This window comes from Callospermophilus lateralis, chromosome 8 (assembly GCF_048772815.1).
Source record: "Callospermophilus lateralis isolate mCalLat2 chromosome 8, mCalLat2.hap1, whole genome shotgun sequence".
NCBI lineage: Eukaryota > Metazoa > Chordata > Mammalia > Rodentia > Sciuridae > Callospermophilus > Callospermophilus lateralis.
In genome coordinates, this window is record NC_135312.1 from 92,802,050 (window position 1) to 92,823,979 (window position 21,930).

Here is a 21,930-nt window from a genome sequence, read left to right on the forward strand (position 1 = left end):
AATAATAAAAATGACAGCAGAGTCTCATCAGGAACAATGTATTCCAGAAACAAAGAAGCAACATCTTTAGAAGTGGATGGGAAAAAAGCTGTCACCCTAGAATTCTATGTTTCTCAGACATACTGAAGTTGAGAAAATTCATTATCAGAAAAGACATTTAGGAAGAGAAAAATATCAACAGATGAAAATCTGGTTCTAAATAAAGGGATGAAGAGCATTGGGAATCGTAAATATAGGAATGAAGAGAAAAGACTTTTATCTCATTTATTTAGTCTTTTCAAAATATAATGGATTATTTAAAGAAAAAGAAACAAAAGTGTATTGAAGGTTTAAAATAAACGTAGAGGTAAAGTGTAAACAAAATAGCATACATGCTAACATGGGAGAAAGGGAAATATACTTTTGTAAGATGAATAATATAGATAAAATGCAATCTTTAAAATTACCCAAAAAGATCAGTAGAGAAAAGGAACCAAGGGGGTAAGGAAGGGAGGGATGGGGGAAATATTCAGGAGTGATACTGGCCAAATTATATTGTTATCTTGGGTGCATGTATTAATATGTAACAACAGATCCCATCAATATGTACAACTAAAATGCACCAATAAAAAATGTGGTAAAAAAATTAACTGAAAAAAAGACAATAAAAGAGGGAAAAGAAAATGGAGAATAGATTGTAAGTTAAAAAAATAATAATCATCAGGATCACGTGTTTGAAACCAACTATAATGATAATCGCATAAAATGAAATGGCTTAAACATTCTATTATAAAGTTTTGATTGTGAGATAAGATCAAAATTTGGTCCAACTATATGCAGTATTCCAAAAAATCCACTTTAAATATAAATGAGTAGACAATAAAGGATGAGGAAAAGTATACTTTGCTTTATAAAAATAATTAAAAGAAAGCTAAAGTGGCTATGGTAATATCAGAAAAGGGGAGATTTCAGAGTAAGGAGTGTTACTAGGATAAACAAGATCAACCCTGACTCTCTAAATCAGTGTAAGACAGTGAAGGAACAATAATAAAAATGAGAATATTATTTTATGGAAAAATCTAAACTTTGATATCTTTGATGATAATTATCTGTTATTCTCACACTAAGCAGAAAAAGAAAAAATATATGCTAATCAAAGAGAAAAGTGACTCTTACATTTAGACCATTTAGAGTAGAAATCTCACAGAACCTCAGGGAAATATATTGGTCTAGTGTTCTTGCTAATCTAATGGAAATGTGCCACTCATTTAAGAAGCCAAGATTACCTGTTCTGTATCACAGGCCCCTAAATTATTTTCTATTTATGATTGTCCAAATTTTAGATAACTATCACATAAACAAAGAGTTTGGGCTATAAAATAAAATCTAAAATTTTTGAATTTTTAAACATTCTATTTAAAAATCTAAAGTATATACTGGGAATAAAAAAGAGTATAACAGAATACCCAAATTTAGGATGCATAATTACTGTTCAAAAGGAACTTACAAACATGTTGAGAATGCCAAACATTTATAAAGCCATATTAACAATTGTAAAATTATCCACAAAAGGTGCCTGAGAGTAGAAATCAGAAAATGTGAGTAGGTATGCTATCCTGAAATATTGCTATGAATGAATTTTAGTGAATTTTGTCTAGGCTGAGGAAAAAATGTGGAATAAGATTACAGATAGACAGTAAATTGAGATGGGAAGAATTCCAATACAGAATACTACTAAGACAAATACTTGGATAGAGATGTTCCAGGGGTTTACTGTGCCAGAGCTTCTGCTAGCACAGCATATACAATATTACAGACTTGAAACTTGGAGATCTAGCTTTTGTTAAGTAAAAATGAGTAATATGTGTAAATATTTAAGCAGGAGTTACCAGCATTTATACATAATTAATATTGTTAAATTTCAGTTCTGCATAATTGATCCTAGTTTAACATTGAGTTTATTTCTATACAAAAACAGATAATTTCGAAATAACTGAGGCCACCTTTTAGATATGCTACTGGCTAAACCTGAGAATAACTTACACACAAGCTTTTGCTCTTCAAGTTACCACACCCTTAAAAATAAAAATTGGTCTCCACAATCACACTAAGAAAAAGTTGGCTTATTGGTTATGAATGATGATTCTGAAAACATATTTCTTACTTTCAAAAGTATAAGTGATTATACTTATATACTGTATAAATGATTATACATTTGTGCTGTGGCCTTTGGTCAGCTACTTAACTTCTCAAGTCTCAATTTACTCAGCCAAATAGTTATAGTAAGATTACACCCTCACAGGATCCTTATCAAAATTGAAAGAGTTGCACCATAGAACAGTGTCTGGCAAGTAAACACTTAACAAATTTTAGCTACTATTTTGTGAACAGTAATCCTAACAAAAGTCAGGCAAAGTTGGTATCTATGATCCTAATTGCACAAATAGGGAACAAGGTTTAGAAAAAAACTGATTTGGCCAAGATTAAACTTAAAACCCTGTCTTTGTCTCTAACTCTTTACTTCATCACACTTGTTCTCATAACAACTATTTTATAAAAATTATCTACAGAAATTAGAAAAGAACTAGCTTTTAACTGGGGATATCATGCACCTGACAAGCAGATGTTCAATAAATAGAAACAACCATTGGAATGAGCCAGGGGATAATGGGGAGGGAAGGAGGAAGAGATGGGGTTTGGAAAGGAACTGGGATATGTACTTACGAATATGTCGAAATGAACTCTACCATTATGCATAACTGTAACACACTAATTAAATAAATTTTAAAAAGACAATTGATTGAATGAATGCATGAATGCAAACCTGCCATTCTACCCAGGGTGGTCCTCTCTCTAATTGCCTGCTATGCCAGATTTGTTTTGTCTTTGTTTTTCTCATCCTATCACATCATTTGTGCAACTCTCATTTTCCCTCTAATTTTTTATTCAAATCCTACATATCCATCAAAGGCCTCTATAATAATTTACTTTAAGATTTCTCATAACTTCAAAAATGTTGCCAGAGATGTATACCACCTGAGTTATTATTTACTTAGCATTTTTCCTTAAATAGTGCACTTTTTAATTCTAGATTTTGTTTGAAAAGGAAATTGCCTAAGTGAAAAACCAGTTTCACTTGGCATAAAAGAGCTGTAACCATAAAAACCACTATAACATAAGCAAAATAAAATTCGAGCTAGATTTTGTTACTTGTCAAAAATCTCTGAGCCTGAAACTTGCTTATTCCTACTTAAAAAAATAAATCAGTATAAGCACATGCTACATATGTGCATAAAATTGAAATTTTGAAATCTTCTCATTGCAATAACCCAGTAAAGTAAAAGAACTGAACAGGAAATAACTTTTTAATTCAATGTTTCAATCACAACACTGTAGAGGATATCATACAATGATATTCTCCTTGACTTTGGAAGACAGTTTCTGACTGTCCACTCGGTCTCAATATTTCTTTTGTGAACTGCATCATTTATTGATGTCACTTATTTGAGGACTTAACCATAACTATTCTTATATGCTCTTGAGTTAGTTTATATCATTTCAGGTGGGCAGATACTAGAGTAATCTTAGTGGATCTTAGCATAAGACTTGGTTACATGTCATGGTTTAACCAAATCAGAAACAATCTCACATGCAGTGTCTCAGTCAATGCCATAAAAAAAAAAAAAAAAAACTTGAACTGGTATAATAAATTATTTTCTGGTGAATCAATAAGGAATTACATGTAGGAATAGCTGTATATATTCTTTATCTTGCATTTGTTAATGATAATATCATGTTCCATGTGTAACTCTCATTTATTGGCTATAAATACAATAGCCTTTATGAGATAAGATGATGTAACTCAGTTATTTGCTATACTGCTATTAAAGCTTTGTAATTTAAAAGATGTTTGAGTAAATTCCAGCCTTGGATTAATATGATCAGCATTTAAAAGTTCTTTTGCATTTCACAAGACTTCAGTTTCCATCTTAGAAAAATCAAACTTAAATACATTTTAAATGGTCAACCACCCTGGCTAATGTTTGATCTTTAATAACCATCTAAGTTTGAGAATGGTTCACAGAAGCACACTACAGTCATTCACTCCTTGACTTTTCTCATTTCCTCTACAGATCTAAGATTTGCCTTTTCTCAGGGCATATGTATATCATAAAAATTGTAATTAAAAACTAGAAATAATTGCAAACATCTTTACTTTTAATTAATCTTCACAGCTTAATCATATTTCATAGAATTCATCTCTACTAAACTTTTATAGTCACAAACTGAGTCCAATACAACTTTGAAAAAGTTGTATTCATTTGAAAATACTTTATCTGCTTCAAAATATCTCCCTTCTGTAGAGAGGGAAGGTAGTATATTTTCCATTCTTTATTAAATATTAGAGATTTGCAGAATTTTTTCTCATAATAATACTTTATTGTATATAGATATACATACATACACACACACACACACACACTTTTTAGGACACTCAAGAGAATAGTTTTGAATTTATACGGAGTTTAAGATTCATCTGTCTTAAGACAGTTATATTACTTGTATATTTTATGTTCCTATAAAATTATTATGCATTTTGAAGACCAAAAAATTCAAGTACATAATCAGAATTTATTTTATTTTATTTTAATCTTATGCAAGCTTAGAATTTTTCATTCTCAAACAGCTCTGTCAGGAAGAAAGGTTATGACCTGATATTAATAAGAAGAACAAAGGGTTTTGATTTTCTTTATGTTCTAATCCTCCAGTAGCTAATAAATATTTTAGCTGTCTTTCAAATGAAGCATTATGCCATATTCAAGATTATTTTAATTAGTTATCAAAGCTGGAATTAATTATATAAGCTTTTTATTTAGAACAATTTAATAGAAGGAAACCCATCTATTTTAGTGAAAGAAGACGAATTTGGAAGTAATAGGGCTGAACTAAAATCCTGGTTCTGCCTTTGAGGAAGTAATTTCCTTTCAACTAACATTTTCAGATCTTTAAAATGGGAACAATAGCTGGTTTAGTTAGCTTTTTCCATGTTGTGACTAAAAGACCCATCCAGAACAACTTTAGAGGAGAAAAAGTTTGAGCGCTCACAGTCTCAGAGGTCTTAGTCCATAGAAGGTGGGCTCCATTCCTCGAGGCTTAAGGCGCAGTGGGACATCATGGCGGAAGAGTGAGGCAGAGGGAAGCACCTTACACAATGATCAGAAAGCAGAAAGAGAGAGACTCCACCCTCGGACACAAAATATATACCCCATAGCCACGCCTCCAATGAGCCTCTTCCTGCAACCACAGTCCAAGTGCCTCCAGTTACCACTCAATTAGTCCCATCAGGGATTAATCCACCGATCAGGTTAAGGCTATAACCCAATCGTATCTCCCCCAAACTTTCTTGCATTGTCTCACATGTGAGATTTTGGGGGAGACCACATCTTAATCATAACAATAGCTCTCATAAATATCAACAAGTAATATATGGAAGTGATCATAAAAGTTGCTTTTAAATGTTAGCTCTCCTTACCCAACTGGAAATTCTAAATAAAGTGTCAATTTTACCTTAAAAGTTAAATTCAGGTAGGTAGAATTAGTCTTGTCCATTATTTTCTATCTCCTGGAGACATTCTCTGCCACATCCAGGTGACAGGCACTGGAATCACTGCTTTTAGCAAGAAGAGAAATCTGTCCCCATGAAGCCACATTCCAGCAGACAATAAAACAATTTTTTAAAATAAATGTCACTGTAGTAATGAAAGTGCTGTTGAGCAAATGAAGCAGATTGATGGACTGATATGAAAAGAATTGGACACAATTTAGGGAAGGTGGTTGATTAGACTTCTCTGAAATTGTGAAAGGAGGAAAGAGCAGGTGTAGTCTGAACAAACACCAAGGCATAGGGAAGGGCCAGAGGAGAAACCTGGCACGGCAAGAGTCCGGTGCCCTTGATGGACTACCACTAAGGCCCCAAATGGAGCAGTGTTAGAGGACTGAATGGTTGAAGAATTGAGGAACTAGTAAGGGCTCCTCACATCCTGTAAAGACTCTGCCACCATAGTAAGGAGAGGGACAGGTAATCATTGAAGTAGTCAAATTGTAATTTTTAAGTATTTTTCTAGGCAGTTACTGTGGGTACTGAAGAGAGACATATGGGTACTGGATGAATGATAGTAAAGCAGGTGGTGAGACACTTCTGAATTTGGAATGTATTTTAAAGTTAGAGCTGATAGACATTTAAAAGCAAAAACATAAAAAAACAAAAGGAGACTCAAGAATAACCACTAATATTTTGCCTTGTACAAGTGGAAGACACTGATCCAAGAAAGTGAGGGAAGGAGCGTATTTGAGTGTATACCAGTCAAGAGTTCTAGTTGCAGCATGTTGAAATTAAGGTGCTGATACAGATAGTCAAGTGATTCTACAAAAGAGGCAAGTAGATATATTTTTTAAGTGTCATTATTAGGCTTCTATTTGTTTCAAAATTATTTTCTGCATTTTCATGTGGCAAATCCTGTTCATGCTCCATATACTTAAAGTTGTAGAAGGGATCTCTGACTATAGTTTTCTTAAATTAAGTTCCTTCCAGAAAGTTGTCCCTGGACTATATTTATCACAAATGAATTCCCTAATTATCTATCTGAACCTTCTTTCACCTTCCCCAGGTCATGAGACACATCATGTTTTAGTAGGATTGCAACACACAGCAGCCCCATCCAAGAAGCCTTCCAAAGTGTTTGTCATTCTCTGTATTATCTCCAAGGTATCTGAAGTTGTACTAGATGCTCTAAAACAAGATTCAGTAAACTATAGCCCATACACCAAATCTAGCCCCTGCCGTGTGTTGCTAAATAAAGTCTTACTGGAGCATAGCATAGCCATACCCATTCTTTCAGTATCATGTGTGGCTGCATTCATGTTAAAAAGGCAGAGCTGAGTAGTTACAAGAGAACTTATGGTCCATGAAGCCTAAAATATTTGACACTTAAAAAAAAAAAAATGTTGGTTGACCCCTACTCCAAGGCTTCCTCTAATCATGAAGCTTCATGATTTTGTGATTTAAGAAAATGGAATACAAATGAGAAAGATCTATGTCTATTTACCAGCTGAAATAATTGTAAAGCAGTAATGATGTTGAGCATTCAATTTTTAGTGATTTTTTTTCTTTCCTTTAAAGCTGAGAATCAGAGTTCAATCGAAACATCAGAAATACCAGGTAAGTAAACACTCTTTTCTCTGAGTACATTGATATGCAAAATTTCCAAGAAAGAGACAAAGTAGATTAATCAGTTTGGGGGCACAGTGAAATGGTTGAGGGAGAAAACATCACATACAACAAAAATGTTTAGGAGAACTTGGGTTTAAAAGAACAGAACATGCAGACCAGATGAGCGTACAGGACAGGCCTGAGTGCTTTATTGCTGAGGTGGAGCCAGCCCCAGCGAATGAACAGTCTGTGGAATTGCCTTCTGTCCGGTCTCACTGTTCTTGGTTTGTTTCTGTGGCGAGTGCTCTTTCTCCCAGAATCAGAGCATCATCTCCATCCTTGTAGACAAAGTCTTGCTCCGGCAACCAAAACTGATTGGTGTAAACCACAGTTAGCAATCTAAAATGTTTGCGCTCCAAGAATGGTTCAAGTCTTACCATCTCTTAGTTTTACCCTGAATACATTTTGCATGATTGAGTAACAGAAATTGGAAATGATATAGGGCAGGTCACAATAGTAAGGTTGAGTCTTCCTGTTTTGAAATTTTAATTTTGGGGGGATTTTCCAACACCTTACCTGGTACTTAAACAAATGATAAATCATAGGTCCTCAATCCTGGTCACCTTTGCTCTATGTAAAATAAAAATGTAAAATAAGCTTAAAGGATTATGTGATTTTTTTAAAAATCAGGAAAAAATGATAAGCAATTCTAATACTGTTTTCACAGAAAATATCTTAAATTAGCCTTCTTTCCACCTCCCTTTTTCAAAAAATTTGAAACAGATATTATGATTTTAACTTTTAATTTTTATCTACTTCTAGATAATATAACTCATAAATAAATGAGTCATTTGGATTATCAGCTCTCTTTTTTCCTCTCATTGCCATATTTTTATCTTATCCATTGTCAGGGCACTAAGGAAAACAAGGAAAGACAAAACAGAAAAGCAGAGCTTCCAGCAGAGAGGGCTGATACAATTCTGAGAACCTTTCCCCACTGCTCCTGGGAGAGGTCAAAAGATGAAGGGGAATTGGGAGGTTGCCAGATTGTCAGTCTCTTTTAAGTAGGAACTGAAGCATCCTTCATTTTGTTTAAAAGAGTTTTATTTGACAGAATGTTAGCACTAACTATAATTGGTTTTGAATGGAATAAAAATTTAGTTCATTTGAATTTTTTGAGCTATGTAAACTAGTTCTTCTAAAACATAAGAGACAAACCATCAATTTGAATAAGCAGATGAGAAGGAAAACAAACTGTTACAAGAAAAGTCCTGATCCTTTCTTTATGCTCAAACTTCAGATACATGTTGTGGCTAAATCTAATCCAGACTCATATTCCCCTAAAGGATGAACTAGTAAGTTTATTAAGAGGGAATATCCTATTCATACACTATACATGGGTTGGAAATTCTATTCATTTTTCAGGTTAAACACTTCTTTTGACTTGTGTATTTGTCATAAAACACATTAAGATGCAAAATTTGTGAAATATTCATCCAAAAATTGACAAGTAAATTATTAAAAGATAATGTGTATTTTAAGTACAATTTTTTTCACCTCTCATTTGATTTATTTATTTGTTTGTTTGTTTGTTTGTTTGTTTTTGTGGTGCTGGGGATTGAACCCAGGTCTTTGTGCAAGCACTCTACCAACTGAGCTATATCCCCAGCCCCTCTACTATTTTTTTATACAGGTTAACTTTCACATAGTATAATGTACAAATCTTATGAACTTCTGCAAATGTATACATCTGTGCAAGCAACGTTGAGAACAAGCTACAGGGCATATATAATAACCCAGAGGGCCTCTTCTACCCCTTTAACTCCATTTTCTTCCCATCACCAGAGGTTACTTCTATACTTGGTATTTTTATTTATTATCTTTTTTGATTACTACAATTTTGATCTCTAACCAATAAAAATTATTTAACTTCCCTATGTCTTTTATTTTTAAAAGAAATTTTAGGTTCATAGCAAAATTGACATAAGGTACAGATCTCCCATATGCCTCCTATCCCCACTTCTGCACAGCCTTCCCATTTTATTACTATCCTGAACCAGAGTGGTACAATCATTTCAGTTGAATGAATTGCACAGTATTATCACAGTATTAGTTTATATTAGGAATCCCTACTGGTGTGTATTTTATGGGTTTGGACAAATACATAAGGACACATATCCACTGTTAGAGTATTGTACAAAATATTGTCACTGTCCTAAAAGTCCTAGATACCCTGATCATTCATCTCTCTCCCGTGACCCCTGGAAACTACTCGTTTTCAGTGTCTCTTGTATAGTTCTTTCCAGAATATCATAAGGTTGAAATTATACATAGACTTTTCAGATTGACTTCTTTAACTTAGTAATACACATTTATATTTCATTGATGTCTTTTAGTGACTTGATAGCTCATTTCTTTTTCATGCTCATCTAATTTGATTTTGCTGCATTCTGAAGTCTCCTAATAATTCCATATTTCTTTTATATGTGCTTTCAAGATCCTAATAAATATAATCATTCTATATTAACATTGTCTTTAGAGACTAGGAATTTAAGATTACTCACTTTTAACATTTGAAGTATGCATTGTTCTTATCCCAATTTACCCTAAAAGTATTAAGTACAATTTGATAAAAATTATTTTAACTAGAAGTCAATATGGAATTATAGACCAAAGAATTCCTAGTACTGATTCCCTTCTATAAATATGAGCTAATAGATAGCTAATTGTTTTCAGATTTGATATTTTCTTTCATTTTAGCATCTAGCTTTAATTTTCTTAAAAATTACCTTTTAATTATTTACTTCATAGGTTATTGTTAAGATTATAAATATTGTTGATTATTGTATATAAAGTCTTTTTTGAGGGATTAGCAATAAATAAAATGTAATTACAAGCAACTAAACATAGTATGATATTTTAACATTATATAAATACAAACAAAAATATTGTAGTTATGTGGAAATGATCAATCAAGGTCTGCAGACATGTTCCATTCAATAGAATAAAGGTGCTCAAGAGGCTGAGGCAGGAGGAGCATGAGTTCAAAGCCAGCCTCAGCAAAAGTGAGGCACTAAGCAACTCAGTGAGACCCTCTCTAAAAAAAAATAGGGCTGGAGATGTGGCTCAGTGGTCGAGTGCTGCTGAGCTCAATCTCCTGTACACCCCCCACTGCCAACAAAAAGTATGAAGGTTGTTTGCAGTAGTAGCTATGTTTAATGATGCTTAACCTGAGAAATTTATGTTCATTCTCTAAAGCATATGGGAAAGTCAAAACTTCAAATTCCCAGTGTAACCTATCTGCTAGTGCCTACAATTTAGTATGATCCTCTGATAATTACACATAATGATGAATTCAATCAACCATTGTTAACCACGGCATTCAATAAATATTCATTCTGTTCCTATTACATGTAATACTAAGAATTATTTTAAAAAAACACATGAAGCTTGTCATTACTACATTACTCAGGGAGACTAAGTAATGTTATAGATGACTATAATAACTCTAGTCATGTAGCTGTAATGTGTCCTAAGCAAGCTGCAGATTACCTTCTATGAGGTCAGAGGAGAGATTTTTTATTTTCCTTTTGCTTACTTTATAGTGTCCTTTGAATGAGGAAAAGCACTTTAAGAAAGACATAGAAAGGATTCATTTTAAAAAAGTGACTTTTGTTGCCATATTATTCTACCTACTCTAAGTTCAGAGCTAATGAAGAGATGGAAAGACCCACTAAAAAGCAACATAGGGTTACTATTGCCTAGAGATGGACAGACATTATATCCTCATTTACAATGTTAAGCAATGCTGGGATCCACTTTGTGTTAACCTTATTGTTTTCCCATAGACAAGCAAAGCTGACAACTTGTCCTTGAGGCTTAGTATTAAAGTACACACCTATAATCCCAGCTACTGGAGAGGCTGAGGCAGGAGAACTGTATGTTCAAGGCCTGTCTGGCAACTTAGGAAGACCTTGTCTCAAAATGAAAATAAAAGAAACAGGGCTGGGGATGTAGCTGAGTGGAAGAGCAATTGCCTAACATGTGCAAGTCCCTAGGTTTGATACCCAATACTACAAAAAAAAAAAAAATTAAAAATGTAAATAATAATAATAAATAACTGGTCTTTGAAAATGGGCATTTTAATTAATGAGACCTCAACCCTACACAAAAATGTATCAGTATATCTCAATGTATTGGGAAAATAATAAAGCATGGGCCCTTTAGTTTTTGGAGAATACAAGTATATTAATTACTTAATGTTCTCCAGATAAATGGACCCAATGGGAGGTGTGTGTATAAAAGAAGATTCATTATAAACAATGGCTCACACAATTTCAGAAGCTGAGAAATCCCAATTATCTGCCGTTGACAAACTGGAGTCCCAGGCAAGCCACTGGTATACCCTCAGCCAAAATCTAAAGGTCTGAGAACCAGGTGTGCTGATGGTGTAGCTTCAGTTCTAAAGTTGGTAGGCTCAAGAAACACAGGAGAGCTGAGCATTTCAGTACAAGTCCTAAGGCAGGGGAAGATGGACATCCCCCTCCGAGGCAGTAAGGCAAGAGGAATCCCTTCTTGGTCTATCCAGGACTTCAGCTGGTTGGGAAAGACAAGGTCCACCACCTTAGGGAGAACAATCCGCTTTCCTCAGTCTCCAAATTCAAAGGTTAACCTCAGCCAAAAATATCTCACGGACACACTCAACATAAGGCCTGGTCCAGTACTGGACACTCTGTGGCTCAGTCAAGCGGACCCACAAAAGTAACCACCATAGCATCCCCTGGTGACCAGTACACCTTGTGAAAGATCTTATTATAACTATCTTCTACATTTTCCTTAGCTGTGTTGCAGAACCTCAGCTGCATTTTGGTCATTTGGTTTGTAGAAAAGCAAAAGCAAGAACTGACATGACAAATTCCATCAAACCTGAGTACCAGCCCTTAGAAAGGAGGAAATTGTGTGTATTCTGAGGATCTTCATTGTGTTTCATGCTTTGTTTCTGTCTCTAGGAGGTCACACAAAGTGAAGCATGAATCATTATGCAGGGCTTGCCTATCTGAGCTTTCTAACTTTGAATGACAAAATCTTAACATTGTTGTTTAGGTAGGACTCACTCAAGCTAGAAATATATCTATAGAAAAGTAATATCTAGAGGTTTGTTGTTTTTTTTTAACTTAGGATTTTATAATGCCGGAAAAAAATAAATTGAGAATGAAATAATTCACTTATGGAACAAATGACACATCAAGATTTAAGTGGTGAGGTTTGACATAAATTTCGACTCAAGAAATTGTATAGATCCTAGGTCTGGCTAATTGGTTTCTTGTCTAGTTCAGAAATCTGGCGAGTCTCTAAGAAGCACTCTGCACTATTCTTATACCACCCTAACCTACACTGAAAGGTCATAAAAACACTTTAGAAACCGAAATATTTTGATAGTATTGCCCAGAGGTGTATTCCTCCAACAAACTCCACAGTGTGCTTTGTTCAATGCATAAGGAATGATTCTCCCTGTCTCCTTGTATCTGTCTGCAAAGTTTGGTTTGAACTGTTGAGGGAAAGAGGTATTCTTATGTCTTGGTGTGAAGAATACATTCTTCATTGGGGCCTACATTGAAAATAGGTTATATTTCATGAAATATGATTATTTTGCATGATTAATAACTATTCAAATCGAAAAAGAAGGACACACCCTCTTTCCTCTTTCATGAAAGAAAAAAAGACAAGACCTTGTAACTTGTTTTCACTGATGTACAGGAGCTTAGGTAATATTAGCTTGTGGTTGACAGCACAGACTCTAGAGCCTGTGTTAGAATCCTGGCTCTGCTACATACTTGCTGTGTGACTTTTGACAAATTACTTAATCTTTCTGGGCTTCAGTTTCCACTCTGTAAAATGCAAATAATAAGTAATAATTGGATTAATATTTGTCAAACAATTAAAGTAAGATCTGCTATAGTGTCTGTAAGGGTTTGAAAATAAAATCATTTTTAAATATTTTCATGTTCATATTTATGTTGATGAGGAGAGTAAGAACATTCTAAAACTTTCAGATTATAAGTATAAATTTCATAGATCTCGTGAATAATTATGCCATAAACAATAAAATGAACTAACTTAAAATCTGTTATCTCTCTGAGTCACAGTATCTCCCATCTTTAAAACACAAGATTTAAAGGGTTTGCTTAAGAATACAATAAATTAGAACATAGGCACGTAATTAGCAAAACGGCTCATTCATTATACATTATATATAATTTTCTGGGAATTAATAAGTATTCAAATTGAAAAAGAAAGACACATCCTGTATCCTCAACATAGATTTCCAGCTTCCTAAATCCTAAATCTAAAGTAAATAAATCTCTATTCACAGTGATTACCGGGTTAATGGGTGTCATTTCCTCAGGTTGGACCCATTTATGGCACAAAGCAAGGTGAAGGAAATTTGAGATAAGACTTTTTGTTGTATTTTTTTTTTTTACATTGCCATCGAGTGTAACTAATTCACAAAGGTAAAATCTAATGAGAGTAAGAATTAATTTTCACGTATTGAAGGCAGAAAAATTCCTGTTTGGTAATTTGCCTGTGAAGTGGACAAGAAGTACCAATTACGGGTGAACATACATACTAGGTATGACAAAATAAGGAACCCTGACAAGAATCTAAAACCTTAAAGCTAGAAGAGAATTCAGGGGTCATGTCGGCACATTCTCCGCCCCAAACAGAATTCCACCAACTGTACTCCTAGCATTAACTGCCTGTACCGCTGTGTTCCAGTTACTTTCATAACAGACCATTTATTTCCCCCATGATAATGAAAGCCCACAGTAGACACCAGGAACTGTGTGAATCCTGGGGATTAATCCTTAGAAGGGGCCTACTTACATCTTTCACTTGTATTTGTTCTGATTTCTTATTTCTATTTTATTCCTCAAGGGCATATATCATTGTTTCAGCTTCCTAAATCCTTTTTGTTAAGAGGGGCTTATATGTGAGGTTTGATAAACAATAACAGAATCCTGTTTTGATCTTCGGCTTACTTTATGCTTGATCTTTATCCCTGTTTCACATTGATCAATTTGGGGGCGTGAGTCTCACCTCCCCTACGGAAATGCAAGCTTCCTACATGAAATAGCTGCCTCTTGTACTCTTCTGTATTTCCTTCAATAGCTAGTGTTGGGCCCAAAGTGGGTCTCTATTTTGTATGTGTTAATTTTGAGTGAATATAAAATTAATAAAATAATAATTTTAAATATGCAAAAGGGTTAATATTAAGATGGAAAAGTTCATTTCATGCATTCATTTCATCTCTAGCCACCTCTGCTGTCAAAAACTTTTGTTTATCCATTCAGCGAACTCCAACAGACCCAACTTCTGGATATAGCTCTAGCATTTGGGAAACATCAGTGAGCAAAATAAAGATCCTTGACCTTGAGGATCTTATGTTCTAGTAAGGAAGACAAACTACAATCAATAAAAATGATGGCTAAATTATACAGTTGGTTTACAGATGGCAAGTACTCTAAGAAAAAAGAAAATATAAGTGTGAAAACCGTGTGGGAGGGGGGCACCCCAGGTGTGGAGAAGCTGGGGTCAGTTTGCAGGACTTAAAAAGTGGTCAATGCAGAACACCTTGTAAAGGTTTGAGTAAACATAAGAAGGAAGTGAGTCACCCAACATGCAGAAGAAGAGCCTTCATGCTGAGTTGGAACCGGAGGAGGCTTGGCATGGATAAGGGACAGCACCCAGTAAGTGGGTAGAGTCAAAGCAAAGGGTCATCAGGCAGATTTCTGAACAAATGCAAGGACTTCAGGTTTCTCTGTGAGTGGGATGGGAAATGACTGGGGGTTTGGAGCAAAGGGGTTACATGATCTTACTCCTGTTTATAAGTAACTGTGAGCACTGAAGTGAGTCTTCCAGCTGAAGTGAGTGATAATGGTAGCATAGATGGGTGATTTCAGGGTAGATGGCCTGAAATCTCCAAATTCTAATTGTATTTTGGGGATGGAGGCAATGGATATTCCCGGAGGTTGCATGTGAGAGAGGCTAGAAAGAGGTGAGTCTAAATAGGTCGTTGGCCTGAGTAGTAAGACGGTATCGGTGGTCCCCAGTAGAATGGGAAAGCAGGAGGTGAAGAAGGTCAAGTTCAGGTATAGCGTTTAAAATGTCTATTATTAGTTAAGGAGTTCTCTGGATTTATAAGCCTGGAGATAGGAAAGAGATCTGGGTAGGAAGTATCAACTGGTTGGTCATTGGCATTGGTGGTGTACTTATCCCTTGGACTTGAATGAAATCAATTCAATCGAATGAGTGGAGTTATAGATAAGGACAAGAACTAAGATCTGGGGCATTTCAAGATTATAATTTAAAGAAGAGGAAGCAATCAAGAAGACCAAGAAGAGTCAGCCATAGGAAGAAGGAGGGTTTGCTCTCAGAAACCACGCAGAGAACATGTTTTAAAGAGGAAGGCATGGCTTATTGTGTCAAATGCTGATGTTTTGTTGTTGTTGTTGTTGTTTTGTGTGTGTGTGTGTGTGTACGTGTGGTGCTGGGGATTGAAATTAGGGACTTGTGCATGCAAGACAAGTACTTTACCAACTGAGTTATATCCCCAACCCCTGAAAAGTTCTTTTTAAAAATGGGATATGAATCCATCAAGTTGCTATTACTGACCAGTTCCAATTATTTATAACTAATGTAAAACAATAATTGCTCAATCCAATGGAGTTGAATCCCTTGAGCACCCACACACAAAATGTCTATACACCCAAAAGAAGTATGGGCAACATGAGAGAAATAAAAATAAAACACAGATATTTATTTTCTTTCTTGAGTTAGAATATTTTATTCTCTCCTGCCTTACACCATTATTTCTCAGTGATATCTGCATATCTCATATGCCTTCCTCTAATTTTCAAGTGCTAATTATCTTGATTGAGTTATTTAGCCAGGCCTGCATGTTATGTGGGTTTATATGTTAATGTTGTGTTAACATGAAATTGCTCTAGGAATTGCAATTGTGTTTTCTTTTTGTTGCTGGTGTTACCAGGGATGGAGCCCAGGAGTACTTAGCCACTGAGCCACATACCCAGCCCCCTTTTCTATTTTTAAGTTTTGAGACAGGGTCTTGCTAAGTTGCTAAGTTGCTGAGACTGGCTTTCAACTTGTCATCCTCCTATCTCAGCCTCCTGAGCCACTGGAATTACAGGCCTGCGTCACCTCCTCCAGCAGCAATTATGTTTTGTAAAACCTCTTGTGCATGTACTGGGCATGTGCTGATGAAACAAAGATCAATACTGTGCCAGAAAACCCGACCAGAGGACTACCATAGAGTTTTTCTTAGAGGGAGTGCCACTAACCTTATAGTGCAGTCCCAGCAACAAATCCAATGGTGAGACTTCAGCCCAGGTTGAAGGAAAACAGGAAATGGAGGCTATGCTTAAAAATCAGCCATGAAGGGCTGGGGATGTGGCTCAAGCGGTTGCGCACTCGCCTGGCATGCGTGCAGCCCGGGGTTCGATCCTTAGCACCACATACAGACAAAGATGTTGTGTCCGCCAAATACAAAAAAATAAATATTAAAATTCTCTCTCCCTCTCTCACACTCTTTCTTTAAAAAAAAAAAATCAGCCATGAAGTTTTGGGGGCATTGAATTGAGCAAGGGGGGAAGACTGCACACATTTTAATTCATACTGTGCAAGTGGCTTATGATTTTACCAAAGACTTGGAAGGAATGAGCTCTATGTGCTGTTCATATCCCAGAGAGGTAATGAGCAGTCAGGAGATCCAGGTGTTAGTTATGACTTGATCATTGTTGCTGCAAGATCTTGTCAAAGTGTTTTAAACCTCTCCAAGCCTCAGTTTCAACATATGCAAAATAAAAGTCTTGGACAAGTCAGGGTTGGCAAATGTGTGTCCAGATGCTGCCACTCAACTCCTAGTGAGGGCAGCCTCTGCAATGTCACATTGTTCTCAACTATGGTTTCACAGCATTTCTGCACACAGCTTTCCACACAGTCCCTGCCAATACATTAAGGTTGGCACTCAAAATGAACATGCTGTGCCATTCTGTGCCCAAAATCACATGCCTCAAGCAACAGTGTACCATGACTCTGAGAATGATTCTTTGGCTTGATAAGATACTCAGATCAAAATGGTGTTCGCTAATAAATCAACTTCTAGCATCTAGAACAAGATCTAGCACATAGAAGTTTCTCAACTGATGTTAATAAAATAAATAATAGCTAAACTTGAGAGCTTGCTTAAGCATTTTGCATATATTACCTTTTTATTTTTATAATTCTTTTTTAAGGCATGTACCTCTTTATCTTCATTTTATTGATGAGAAAAAACCTGTAGATGTTATGAAATATATATATAAATATATATATTATATATATGTACATTATATCTATATATAATGTACACATATATTTATGTGTGTGTATATATATATATATATATATATATATATATATATGTACATGTGCAGCTACACATGTAAGTTTAAATGTATGTATCTGAATAAGTGATCTGTATATTTGGGGCTCAAATCCTATTCTCTGAGTGTATGGTCATATTCTTGACCAGATCTGACTTCAAATCCTTACAGCGAATGACTTAAGCCCCAAACTACCAAGTCCCATTAGCCAAAAAAAGTAAAAAGAAAGGAAGAAAGAATGAATGAAATATTCAATATTACTTGGCTGCAAACAACAGAAATTTGACTTAAGTTAAATAAAGATTTTTTTAATTAAAAGGCAACTAGAAGACTCACAAAAGAAGTATAGAAGTCAGATAATTTCAAGGATTTAGTTTTCCCATAGATAGTTCTGTCAGAGTTTTACCTTGGGAATAACTCAGAATCTCTATACTCAAATTCTTAGGAGAGGAATTTAGTCATATTGCAACCTGAGGTCAGAATAAGAAGGGGCATCTCTTATGATGATATAAAAAGAGGAAAAAGTGCTTCCCCACAGGAAAAGTTAGGTTCTTCAAAGAGGGAAAAAAATAAAAGGTTATAAAAGGCAACATCCACATCTTCTGATTCCACTTGAAAATTCTTGAGATTCCATTTCTGCCCCCAATAGACAGTGATTTTTTTAAACGGATGCAAATGGAGCCTGCTTTAGTTTGAATCATCAGAGAAGCAGAGTTCAAGATGCAATTAAATGTACAAGGATTTTATTGGAGAAAATGTGTGTGAGAGAAAATGGCAAGGACACCAAGTGAGGCTGCAGATCTGTCAGACAGGGATGCAAGTCTGACATGGAGGGGAGGGAAGGAGGCTGGGTGGAAGCTTTTGAGGTTGCCATGCTCTAAAGAAGGTTCAGGAAGGTCTCCAGGGAATCCTCCAACCCAAGTCCTGTCTCCTAGGAAGTGTTCTTGCCAGGGCCACTCATTGACTGGGAGCTGCTGTGGGGAGGCATGGCCCCAGCACAAACACAGGGAAGGGTTTGTAGAGAGCACATGAAGACACTTGGTCACTTACACCTGTAGTTGGAGTTTCGTGAGGCACATTCTCGAGGTAACCACAGGCGTTCCCAGAACATCAATAGATTTTCCTGTTCTTAAAACTCTCAATGATTTATCATGTAATTGGTTTATAGCAAGGACCAAACATATATCACCGTGAGACACAGATGTGGTAAATTTGTGATTCAATATATCCCTAATTCAGTAATCACCACAGTCACCCAAGTCAGATTCTAATTGCAAACCTATGTCATCTAAGAGTTTCTCCAATTCCTAACTAGAGCAAAGAAACTTCTGAAAACATGGAAATGTCTGAAAAGTCTAGCTCACATGTTTTTAGACTTAGAATTTTGAGAAAATGAGACAAACTGACTTGGTTCAACTTTCAAGGGGCACAATAATATATTATTATTATAATATCATAAAGTAGTATATATTAATATATATATCTATAGCTTATATATATATATATATATATATACATATATACTGTCATATTATGTAACATGTACATATTAGTATCAATTACTCTTCTAGGCAGTTTAATTTATTTTTACTCATTTAATCTTTGAAGCAAGAACATGATGTAAAAGTAAGACAATCCTCATATATTTTTTGTGGAAAACCAGATTCCAAAAGGTCAAGTAACTTGCCCAGGTTTCCATAGGGAAGTAAGTTCTGCAATCAGATTTGAACCTTCTGAATCCTGTTCTTAACTGCTATTCTTGTACCTTCCCTGAGAGTGATATTTGGGTAGGAATGTTTTAACAAAACACAGAACACAGCATGAATCCCTCTATCTGAGTCACAGAAAGAATGACTTTAGGCTCAAAATTTGTGAATTTACCAAGAACCACAAAGTCAACAATACAATCATGCTGAAGATAGGATTTCTCAAATTGTGGATCACTAATAGAAGTTAGGATCAATACTTTTAAAAACGAAATAAGAATTACAGGTAACAGATAAATTGCATGCATGTGTGTGTACATGAGTATGTGAGTATTGGATTCAAAAGTGATGTTATTTTTAAAATTTTTATGGGTTCTTTTTAGTTACACGTAACATTAGGACTTATTTTGACATAATTATAAAAGCATGGAATACAATTTGCTCTAATTCGGTCCCCAGTTTTTTCCTTTTTTCTTACATCCTCCTTGCCCCTGTTCCCTTCCCTCTACTGATCTTTCAGAAATGATTTACAAACTGAGGGTTACAGCTAAATGAAAAAATATTTTTTATTTTTTAATTTCCATTTCAGAAGCCACTGAATCCTTCCAATAAAAAGGCGAGCTCTTCTGCTTGCCTGTGGTCATTAGCAATAACCATGGCTCTGGACAATCAGCATGCTTTAGGTGGGAAAGCTTGGGCTTCATCTGAAACAGTCAGATTATACTGTCTGGGGCTGCCACTTAGCATGCCTATGAGAAGGTAATAGAATAGGATATGGAGTCAGCTGCCAGCTGATGATTGGCTCACAGCGGCCCCACAACTTCTAGCTGCCAACTGATTGGCTCCTCTGCGGTGATGCTCATTGGGCTGTTTCCCCGCCTTTTCAGACCACAGAGCTACTCATTGGGGGACTTTTTTTGGCTCTGCCCACACTACCCAGCCAATCGGCCTCAAGAGCAGGAGGAGTCGGGGAGGTTGAGAGGCTTGTGGGAAGCCGGTGGTGGCAGTTGGGCTCTGAGGGTTTTTCCTGAGGAGCTGTGTGGTGTGGTGTGTGTGTTCTAAAAATAAAGTTCGTTTCTTTTGACAAGTGGGTCCTGAATTGTGCCCAGCCAGACTGCAGCAGAGTCTTAGAAATTAACCCTTGGGAAATTCCAGGAGGATTAAGACCATGGGTTATTTAATCAGCCATCTTGTCTTCTACCAAGATAACTGAAAGGGTAGTGCTCACTAAAGCACTTGACACTGGAAAAAGCAGTTAAAAGTACCAAGGTTTCAGAGAGTTCCCACTCTTTTATTTGGCATTCCTTTTTCTGCCTGCTTAGTGCACCAGCCTGACATTTTTCTTTGTTCTTATGGGCATATATCTAGCTTCCTCCCACAGATCTCTTACATGGCAAGAACTGTACAGACTCTAAACATTATTCTTCCCCCACAGATGTCAAAAATGCATGAGCATGCAGTGCGTGCTGGGCTGTGGGTGGCAAAGAAGGAAAGAGCCAAGGAAGGCAATCTTAGAAATATCAATTTCTTTGATATAATTATACAATGGCTTCAATACTCCTAAGGGGCTGTAATCATAAATGATGCCTCTTAGCCCTCAGTCACATGCTACTGCATGCCTCCTACTATCAGATCTCTGTGGAGAGTGTGGGAGAATTGTGGCCTTTGCATTCCAGGAACTTGCATCTTAGTGGAAGACAAGGCAAACAGGTATAATAAAAAGAGAGTGCTTCATACCACAAATGACAAGGAATTTTCAAAAAAGTTTCTAAATGCAAATTACATTTTATTCTTTTTTTTAGCATTTTTATTTATTTTTTATTTTTTATTCTAATTTGATATATATGACAGCAGAATGCATTACAATTCATATTATAGATATAGAGCAAAATTTTTCATATCTCTGGTTCTATATAAAGTACATTCTTAATACACAAAAATAAATGCCATAAGCTCATAAAACATTTAATTATTTACATTTCCTTTAAACTTACTGAGACATAGATTTTTGAATAATACTTTTTAAATAATTTATGGTTAGTCCTTCCGATTGAAGATGTCAAATGTTAAGCAAATGAAGAATAATGATAATAAGATCTTAATAACATTTTCCATGGGGACGAAAAAAGAGCATCAATAGCAGTGGGAATAGGCTTCTCCAGCTTTTGAGAAATACTATAAAGCCTAAGTACTGTGCATTTGTGTCCATTTTAAGCATATGTGATGGAGAAAAATCTCTGTCTTCAAAAATGAAAATATATGAAATGTGTATAGTGTTCTTGCATAGATTTCCACCTCACAAGAATCTCATATAGTAAGCTATACAATCTCTAGCTTACAGTGAGAAACTTACTCAAGTTTTCTTGGTCAGTTCTTAAAGATATTATACCCATATTATATGATTTTAAGTTAAATCATCTTTCCAGCAGGAATAGATAAATGGTTTAGTGTTACGATGTATGCATGCTATTATTCAGCAATAAGTTGTTTTTTCAGAACTTCAAAAATACACTGTTTGAATCTTCAAAGAAATGCAACATGAAGACTTACTATTATATTCTAACTCTGGATTTGTAATTTTTCTACAATTTAT

General features: G+C 35.4%; 1 protein-coding gene across 1 annotated transcript in view; it reads left to right on the forward strand.

Annotated features, from left to right (window-relative positions):
• Emcn (endomucin) overlaps nucleotides 1-21,930 on the forward strand; it is a 108,134-nt gene that overhangs the window by 63,494 nt on the left and 22,710 nt on the right. Inside the window, exon 5 of the mRNA XM_076864739.2 lies at nucleotides 7,160-7,198. Within this exon, the coding sequence (XP_076720854.1) occupies nucleotides 7,160-7,198 (39 nt within the window). The remainder of the gene's footprint in view (nucleotides 1-7,159; nucleotides 7,199-21,930) is intronic.